Source organism: Folsomia candida, unplaced genomic scaffold, assembly GCF_002217175.1.
Source record: "Folsomia candida strain VU population unplaced genomic scaffold, ASM221717v1 Fcan01_Sc019, whole genome shotgun sequence".
Classification (NCBI taxonomy): Eukaryota; Metazoa; Arthropoda; class Collembola; order Entomobryomorpha; family Isotomidae; genus Folsomia; species Folsomia candida.
In genome coordinates this window covers 1,676,235-1,686,870 of record NW_019091211.1, presented here as the reverse complement: position 1 = coordinate 1,686,870, position 10,636 = coordinate 1,676,235, and the positions used below count along the sequence as shown (strand labels likewise).

General features: G+C 34.7%; 1 protein-coding gene across 1 annotated transcript; it reads left to right on the top strand.

Moving 5' to 3' along the window:
* The first annotated feature begins 8,480 nt into the window (after nt 1-8,480).
* On the top strand, nt 8,481-9,658 carry LOC110857691. Its single transcript, XM_022106297.2, has 2 exons — nt 8,481-8,630; nt 9,028-9,658. Exons 1-2 carry the CDS (start codon nt 8,574-8,576, stop codon nt 9,484-9,486), a joined length of 516 nt encoding a protein of 171 aa, XP_021961989.1. The 5' UTR covers nt 8,481-8,573; the 3' UTR covers nt 9,487-9,658.
* The last annotated feature ends 978 nt before the right edge of the window (nt 9,659-10,636 follow it).

Sequence of the window (10,636 nt, the reverse complement as noted above, 5' to 3'; positions counted from 1 at the left end):
TGACTGCCAGAGCCACGGCGCATCGTTGCTTGTACGCCCCACATACATACTTGGTAATGAACACAAATTATGTCTTTCTTAAAGCTAGAAGAGTCCTAAACAATCCGCGAAGATTTCCTTGTACAAATTTAACCACTGTTTTATGCGTTATCATCATTACTCCCGGATAACCGAAAAACAATGGATTGCAGCTTTTTCTAAACTTTCCCATATACTTTGTCTCCTGCCTTGACCATCCTCTCGCCCCAGATTTCCAAGATCTTATGCTAATATGTGACCCTTTATGTACTTCAGCTGCGAAAGAGAGAAATATAACCCACGATACAATCGTACCTGGAACACAACTTAAAAGAAATAACGATAATAATGGATCCAAATTTTCCCTCTCAACGATTAACATGTATCCTGCAGAAATAAAAATTTGACCAAATAAAACTTGAACAAGAGGAATGAACAGTCCTGCCGCGGACGAGACTAGTTTCATGATCAATTGCAAACTTCTATAGACTACAGCAATATTTTCTGGATTCATCCTTAAATCGGGGGCACAATGAAACTTCCTATCAAAATTATTATTCGCTAGATTTAGCTCTTCTTGGGTAAGTGGAAGGAGGAATATAAAAAATGCGCAAAACTCAAAAACAAGCGTCTTCGTGAAATATGCGAAGTGATACAGGGTGAAAATTAGGGAAGGAATGAACATCGCGTAAGCCATGAAGTAAACGAACGTATTGTAAGGAAATATATTTGGCAGGAAAATAGAGTGTTTTGGCATAAATAAAATTGGCAGAGTTGTCGTTAATGGGACAAGGTTAAATATGAGATTGGCGAAATGAGTGATAGGAATCCATTGTCGATTGAAGTTAGCAGCAGCCTGAGATCCATTATGAGACCACCATCGAACTGAAATTAGTTAAATGTTTTAAAATCAGTGTTTCTTTTTGTGCGCACGAAATTATTTTTGTGCATGCATGGTGCATAAAAATGCATAAAAACGCATAAAAATGCACACAAATGAACGAAAATGTGTAAAAATGCATAACAATAAATTCAATGCAATTTATGAAGAGAATTTCATATTTTCAAGAAATAATATATTTTGCTACCCTATAAAATGGGGGTAAGATTAAGTCATCGACCTGATTTGAAACTTTACCTCACTTTCTCGCATGAGTCAGGGATTACCCATGTATTCAAAAATGGAAAATAGTTTTACACTAAAATACTAAAACGATGAGAAAAATATCGTACAGCAGCACAAAGACTTCTCAATTAATCGAATATTTCGAAACATTGCAGTATTCTAATATCATTTGCACGTAAATGATTTTCGTGCATTTTCGTGCATTTTCATGCACTTTTCCGGATTTTTGATGGGTGTTATTAAACGTTTAAAACCATTTTTATGTACTAATTTCGTGTAGGTGTTTTTTAACAGCAGAAACACTGTTTAAAATGTTTGTTATGAAATGTATGTTATGAAATGTGTCAACTTGTTCAAAATAAGTTAATTAAACACAGATTTAAGTTGTAATAATTAAACTTGAGTTACCGCTAAACTTGGTCGAATAAAGAATCATGGAATTTATCAAACACACAAAGTCTTGACCTTTGAAGAACAGTAAAAATAGACAAATGCATCCCGTGAACATGATGTAAAAGTTTAGCAGCAAGTAATTGAAGGTTGTCGCATCTCCGAGATTTTTGAAAGTGATGGCCTGATAAAGAGTTCTGATACCGTACAAAATTAAAAACATTTCGACAATAATGGAATTAGCATAGTGCGAATGGGAAAATTCCAATCGGTGATGCTGAGCATTCCAAGTGTAAGGAAAGCTGAAAATGTTTCCGGTTTTTACAGTTTTTCCAAACTTGGTAAGAAATTTGTGGGTAAACATTTCGTTGTAAGTTACAACTTGTAACGGTAATGTATCACTGTGGGGACCCAAATTCTAGAAATCAACAGGGTTGAGGCTAGTAGAAGCATCTACTTATATTCACAAATTCAAAAATATTCGAGGCCATAAATGCTATTTTTGAAATCAAACCATTACTGTCTATTACATCATCCTCGACTTTTAAATCGTATGTTTATGCACTTGGTGATTATGTAATCAAGTCCTTGCATCGTGAAAGACTGTTGTGAAACTCAATTATGCAAATGAAGGTTTTGAGGTCTTCAGAAACATGTCCATCGTTAGTACATATGCATTTATTTATTTATTTGCTTTTCGACTGGTTGTTTTTCTATCGCTGATTATCGTTATATAAATAATTATTTATAACAATAGGATTGACTGAATTATGGGTAAAAATGCACTTTAGTAATGCCTAGCTTATGATCAAATTATGAACTACCTATGTATTTTACACTTTAATCGTCGGCCGATATACTTTTCAACCAACTTTTCCACGCTTTAATTCGATTTCTGACGAAAATTTTTGTTAGTTATGCACATGTAAGTAAAAGGATTTTTAGTCTTTTCGACATGTTGTAATGTTTACTAGGGAAATGTAGCAAAAGTGAAAGAGGGTTCAATTGCATAGCCCCATTTGCGCCCGTCACACCCTCTCAAACTGGTGAAAAACACGAAAAATGTTTTTGAGCCCTGTTTTTAATCATTCAAACAACGACCAAATATCTGATTTTATCAAACGTATATAATTTTGGCAGTTTCGTGATATGTATATGTACATAGTTGTTGTCACATGCAATATTACATAATTATACAAAATTTTGATTTTTCGAAGGGTCAGGAAATTTCAGAAAATATCTACTGTAAAAAGCCTAAACAAATAGAGCTTGATGCATATGACAAGATAACAATCCGAAATTATGAAAATAATAATTGGATTTTGAAGAAGCGTCGGTAGATTAAAGTAAGTAGATTAAAAAGATTATGGCAGACGTAAATGGAGCCCTTCTTTACTTGCCTCAGCCTCGCCAAGCACTACAAAATATGTCAAGGAATATTTGAAGGCTATTCGATTTAATATACTGCCGGGGCCATCGTTGTGCGAAACACGTGTACGATAATTAGCACAAATTATTTCCTTTTAAAAGCAAGAACAGTTCTGAACAATCCACGAACATTTCCTTGCAGGAATTTTCCCACCGTTTTATGCGTTATCATCAGTATTCCAGGATAACCGAAGAACAATGGTTTACAGCTTTTTCTAAATTTTCTCATATATTTCACCTCTTGCTTCGACCATCCAGTCCCCCCAGATTTCCATGACCTTATGCAAATTCGTGACCCTTTGTGCACTTCAGCAGCGAAAGAGAGAAACGTCACCCAAGATAAAATTGCAAATGGAATGCAACTTAAAAGAAATGCCGACAATAATGGATCTAAATTTTTCCCCTCAACGATTAACATGTATCCTGCAGAAATAAAAATGTGCCCAAATAGAGCTTGAAAAACTGGAATAAACTGTCCCACCGCGGAAGAAACGAGTTTCATGATCAACTGAAAACTTCTATAGACTAGAGCAATATTTTCTGGATTCATCCTTAAATCGGGGACACACTGAAACTTCCTATCAAAATTATTATTCGATAGATTTAGCTCTTCTCGGATAAGTGGAAGGAGGAATGTAAAAAGGGCGGAAAACCCTAATAAAACTAGCGTCTTCATGAAATAGGCCCAATGATACAAGGTGAAAAGTAGGGAAGGAATGAACACTGCGTAAGCCATGAAATAAATTAAGGTATCGTGAGGAAATATATTTGGAATGAAAGTGGGGTGCTTTGGTATGAAGAAAACCGGTAAAATCGTCATTAATGGGATAACGTCCAACATGAAGCTGACAAAGTTAGCAAACGGTATCCATTTCCGATTGAAGTTTGCAACCGCCTGAGAATCTTGACGCGACCACAATCGAGCTGAAATTATTCAAGTATTTTAAATTATTGGTTATCCATCATGATCAACCTGCTTAAAAATAAATTCGATACATAAATTGTGCTAATTAAATTTTACTTACCGCTAAACTCAGTCGAATACAGAATCATGGAATTCATCAAGCACGCAAAGTCTTGACCTTTGAAGGACAGCAAAAATAGGCTAATGCATCCCGTGACCATGATGTAAAAGACTAGCAACAAGTAATTAAAGGTTGTCGCATCTCCGAGACGTTTGAAAATAATGGCTTGATAAAGGTTAGTGATTGCATCCAGAATTAAAAACATTTGGACAATAATGGAATTAGCATAGAGCGTAGAAGAAAATTTCAAACGGTGAAACTCTGGGTTCCAAATGTAAGGGAAGCTGAATATATTTCCAGATTTTACACTTTTTCCAAACTTGGCAAGAAATTCGTCAGTAAACATTTTGCTATTGTAACGTAGCAACTGCTTGCAAAATAGAGTCAATTGCAAGAAGCCGATATTTGTAATGCAGGAAATAAATACTTGCAAAATGTTATAGGCCATAAATAAAATTGCAGATATAAAATGTATAGCTTAAGACAATTATTGTTTTTTCTGCAAATAAGATATATAATTATTATTACTTGTTTCGTTTGAGGCTATGGATCATGCTGTATTCATTTTTTGTGTACAAAAAATCCGAGAAATAAACCTTTGTTAATTAGTATAAATTACCTAAATGCGATAATGTGATATTCCGTGCATATGTACATGTACATACAAATACTTATGCACACATGGAAAGGTATACATCATAGCATTTTATTATTTCATATACTAATTTATTTTGCATAGCATATAAATGTCTTTACATCGTTTTAAATTTTTCAACCACAATTGTCCAAATTTGAAAACTACAACAAAAATTGCTTTTTATAATCCATGCCTAATTTGGGATATACATGCTTACATCTATATATGTAAAGGGTGTTAATAAAGTCCGATCCCATGCATTTTTTGGAGCGTGGTTGTTACAAATTCAGCTGGAACTTTTGAACCAGTGAAGTTATTTATTTCAAATTTTTACCATGGGAGGAACAACTAAACGTGTAAGTCATGAGCATCTTAGAGTTGAGATACAAACATTGCATCAGCAGGGGCTTAAACCTACAGAAATTGTGCAAAAATTGGGCTGCAGCCGCAGAACTGTTTGGAAATGGAAGAATAAAAATTTTGTCCACGACAAAAAGCGACCAGGGCGACCCAGAAAGGTGTCACCTACCACAAAAAGAATGATTAAAAACAGACTTTGCAAGAAAACCGGTAGTTCATTACGTAATTGAGCAAGGGAGTTAAATGACTCAAAACGCTATAAAGAGAAGAAGAAGCAAATTAACTGTGTGACCGTGCAAAAATTTGTGAAAACTACGAAGTGGGGTCACACAGCTTACAAACTAACCAAAAAAACCTCTCATGTCACAAAAATATATCGATGACCGTCTGAAATTTGAAGAACTCCTTCAGAAAGTGCCCATTTGAGTGAAAAAAGACTTGGTGAAGAATTGCGCAGTCACATCCTTTGGACTGACGAATCTATTATTGAACTATATCCAAAATTGAACCAACAAAATGTTCGTTACAGGACAGAAAACAAATCGGATGTACCATCAAGAGCGATCCCAAAATTCGGGCTTAAAGTTATGGTAGCGGGTGGATTTTGTGCACGTTGCGTGACCCCTCTACATATCATACCAAAAGGCAAATCAGTCAATGCAAAGCATTATATGGAAAAAATATTACCTATCTATTTCGATAGCATGGGGAACAAGGAAATATTTCCGAATGAAAGAAAAATAGTTTTCATGCAGGATGGTGCTATAGCCCATACAGCAAAAGCGAGTTTGAGTCTCATCAAGACGCAAGTTTCAACGGTCTGGAGCAAGGGGGTGTGGGCCGCTAACGGCCCAGATTTGAATCCCCTGAAGAACCAGTGGTCCATACTTAAGGAAAATGTATACAAAGAGCCACAACCCCGGACGAGGGAAGAGCTAGTAAAAAAAAGTTCAAGATGTATGGAATTCGATTTCCAGAGGCACATTGGAAAAATTAGCACAGAGCCTTAAACAAAGAGTTGAGGGCATGGTTAAAGTAAATGGTAACAAGACCAAATACTAAGGTAAATATGTCGAACATTTTTTGTAAGTATCACGGGTAGTTTTTTTTTATACTAGCCTTCACTTTTTTACAGGAAAAATGGGATCGGACTTTATTAACACCCTGTATACTTATCGTTATTCAGTGTACATTTATTTGTTAGAGAAAATTCGGAGTACATTAGCATGGAGTTACATTTAGTTAATTATGAACAAGTTTATGTTGCATTATTGTAGTATGAATACATAGGTGAGGTATGACGCAAATAGCGCAAAAATTTAGGAATTTATTTGTAATCCACTTACAAGCATAGTTTTATGGAAAGACGGATAGGCATTCTTGGTATAAATTGTATATCTAAATTTGAAAAACATCGGTTAATAAATATGTATATCGCTCGTAGTATGTATTTCAAGTGGAAAAAATGAATTCACAACGTACAACGTAGAAGTAAATGCTGATGTGTATTAAAATTTGCAATATTACCTAAGGATAAGTCAACTATTTCTGAAAATGGATTTATCCCAGTCACCCCTTCCTCCTAGAGTGCTGACCTTGTTAAAAAATCTGCAATATTACACCTGAAAATTCCAGGCAGCGGTGAATAAGTCCACAAATGGACGTAGGGATAATGCATAAAGAATTAAAGTGTGGACATGAATTTCATCCCGAATTTAATTTTTCATCCAAATTTATTTTAGTACCTGCTTAAAATCATTTCATCTAACGTGTTTACTATTACATTAATCATTATGCAAACTAAACGCAGCCAAGAAATATATTTCGTTCCTTCGTGCTTAGGATAACTTCGGTGTGTCTCTATAAAGTGGAAGCGTCATGAAACACCCTGCAACAAATGGGCCGGGTCCGATTAGTGCAAATAATTGTCATGCACTTCAAATCCAAAGTGTCAAAAAATTGGGGTGGGATTTTTGAGCAAATGTGGGTTTAACACGGTAATATGAGCAAATCCTTAATCTAAGGCCACATTAAGCTTCAACAGCATGCATATGTCATGCATATACACTTGCTTGTGTTTACGCACTCTGAACACGACAAGTGATAAGTACTCTAACCATACCTACATATGTACATATGCGTTTAGTAGCCCAGTATTTTGAGTTCATAAGCCAACGTTTACAAATATATTTTAATATGAATTTGAAAGTCTGCTGATGAATATTTGCACCAAAAATTATAAAAAACTTAAAGAATACTCATATAAATTGACAGGAGATGGAGTAAAAATTTCCAGGACGACTCGTCACCATTTCCAACAATCACATATGTATACTAATCCAGAGTGTATGCAAAATTTTACTTTCATATCCAGCTTTTTCATTGTCAGCAATTTATCATTCAAAACAAATATTGACGCGCGACTTCCTCAGTTATATAAAATAAATCCATATACGTCTGTTCCAAAAACGTAATTTCCACCTTCAACCTAACACACAAATAAGTGTGCAAAAAACCAAGCTTGTTTTGTAATGATATTCTATGCCCTTTGGAACAGTCGTCGTTCGAAGAAAAGCTGCGTTCATACTTTACTTCTTGGCGGCTTAACCTACAAAATTGGCATTTGTATTTGCAAACGATGTATAAATGCACCTTATGGCAATTCATGTAATTTCATTTAATTGTCATTGTAATTGTTTGACCGTGACGTCAATCATTCATGAGTCGAGCATCAGGGCGGAATTGGCATCAACAACATTTTAGTTTTGATAAATATTTAAGTAATTTGTTGAATACCTACTTTATTTTACATCTACGCCATTTGGTTGGGATTTATATCTACATATGTATACATACATGCGTATTTTAACCAGACAAAGTGAATTAGGGAGGCGAACGTAGGACATCTTTACCGTTTGAAAGGTCCACTAGGCCTATAAAGCCAACTCAAAAGGGCGAAAAATTCGAAATAGCCAATTTCAAAGCCTTACCAAAACTACAATTTTTGTCAGACTTCAAATTTTTACCAAAATGTGGTAGCAGATAGTTACTTTATCATATCCAAAATCAAACTCGGGTATTATAAAACAACTATCTGGTATCACAATAGTACAAAGAGTTTCAAAAATCCCATCAAAACTGGAGTTTTAGTGAAAGTTTAAACAGCGAATTTTTTCGTATTTTTGGCCCCTAGAGTAGATGACGGGGGTTGTAGACCATAACCCTCCTTCACTTTTCCAACGTTCATTAAGCCCAACAGAATATCAATAGGGCATCAATATCTGGCATTGACAATGTCGTGCGTCCTCCTCCTATACAATCAAATTCCGTTTTATCCCGCATAATTTATTGATATCTATGAATATTAATCAGAAAATCGGAATAAAACTAGTTGCATGACAATAGTGGAACATAGATATACGCATACCATAACAAGGCATGAACAAATCACGGACTATGGATCCAGCTTTTGCATCGGCATCTGATATATAATGAAATTCTTTCCATAACCTAGCATTCGCTTAAAGTTCTCCGGCGCAGAATATTGTGAAATCTGAACTGCAGAACTCTAACAGGGTTCCCAACAACAATGAAGATATTGATACCCCTTCTACTATGGGGAACCTGTTTCATCGCAGCGTTTGAGGTGAGTTATTTAATTCATATTTAACTCCTACCTTGACCAATACATTCACCTTTAAAACTCATGGCGCATATCTTGCAAAATGTACACCCTAAACAAAGTTGAGTAAAATTTACTCGACGTAGGTAAAATTTACTCAAGGTTGAGCTATAATTTAACAACGTTAGATAAATTTAAACTTCTTTACAGTTTTAAATTTTACATAATCCGTTGTGGCATCTAAAATTTTATTCAACATTTTCCGTTTGAATAAAAATTTCCAAATTTTAGTCAAATTTATTTGGAGTGTGAATTAATAATTTTAAAGTAAACCAAACAATCTACCACTTCAGGGGCGCCTTATTCTCCAATCAACGATTTTTTAAATCAGTAAGTATATAATTTAACATTATGTATGTAGGTGGTTCCCTTGAACTCCCTAGAACCGGAAACACGTTCCGTCGCTAGTGCCACCGTTGGTACTTCCTTCTACTACAAGTACCCTGCCGGTTGTACGGTGACATACCCACGGGATACCACCTTCAACTTCTCTGGCTCCTACGCGTATGTACAGTATGTGACCGGCACGACGGTCTTATTCATCCGACAGACGTCAGTAATGTTTACAGATCCCACAACATTCTGCGGAGTTGAAGGACAAGTTAAGATTGTGGGCGGGACTAGCATGATATTTCCCATTAATTCCACCATGACATTGCCCCCACACACGGTGGTTCGGTATGAAGCGAGTTATGGGATGCAGCTTCGTCACCAGTGGAACGGGGGTGAGAACGGGATGGGTGTGGTGATTTGGCCTTACTCAGTCGGAGTAACTATTATCACAACGGGAAATGGTGGAAATAATGGGTGCATGGTTTGAAATTTTACAAAATTTCGAAACTGACAAGAAATACAATTGCTTACTGTAGATGATTTCTAGAGGATCAATTTGATTTAAATAAATAAGTTGAAAGTTGCATGCAGCTAAATATGGTTCATGAAAACAAATAATTTAAATGGAAAATTAAATGTTGCAAGAGGTCAACAAACTATCTACATGAGTATGACCAATTTTCATAAAAAATTATGACTTTTTAAGAACCGGTTACGAACATAATTTCATTTGTATAAATTAATCCATACAAATTCATCCATATATACAAATTAAGACAAGAAGCATTTTTGAACATTTATTTACATATTCTTCTTTATCCTTACAACTTGTAAGTACTTACTTAATTTTTAATAAGTTTACCAAAGCAAATGTAGTTAAATCAATTTTCGTTTAACGGTTGGAACTGATTTAAAACAAATACGTAAATTTTATTAGAAAATTCAATATGGTTACGAAATAAACGTATGCATGCCTTCTTATAAGGAGAAACAATCCTAGAACATTTTTTAAACTATTTTCTAACTAATATGTATACATATTATAGATGATTTAAGTTACCTAAATAAAATTCTCAAATTCAAATTTTCGAACTCATACATCATATGTACTCCTGAGAACTTTTTGTGCTCGATTGTATGATGTAAAATATTTTTTGACTCTTCAAACCAGCATATAACGCAAAAACATGTTTTCACATTTGATATTTCGGTGCAGTTATGGTCAATAATAAGATTCCATGCAAAACAAGAATTTTGCCAACGTACATTTTTACAGAATTTGAAATTGATTTGCAAACTGCATATTTTATTAGTTAAGTGATTCAATACGGCTGCTCGAATCATGAAGCTCATGGAAAATGAAGTGCATACATTTACTTATTTATTGCCAAACATCATTTCAGCAAACATGTTTAAACATGTCAACTCAACTGTGTACATATTTAATGCAATTTATCATGTTCAGTTTATACAGATATGTAACATTATAGTTAAAAAATGATTTATTCGAATTATTCTACTGTCTGATTTGTGACCCCGAATAAACTTGAATGCTCACAAAGAGTTCGCATCGTCAACAACGTTATCAAAAAAATAGCAGCAAAAAATTTCTGCTTTAAAATTCATATGTCAACTTG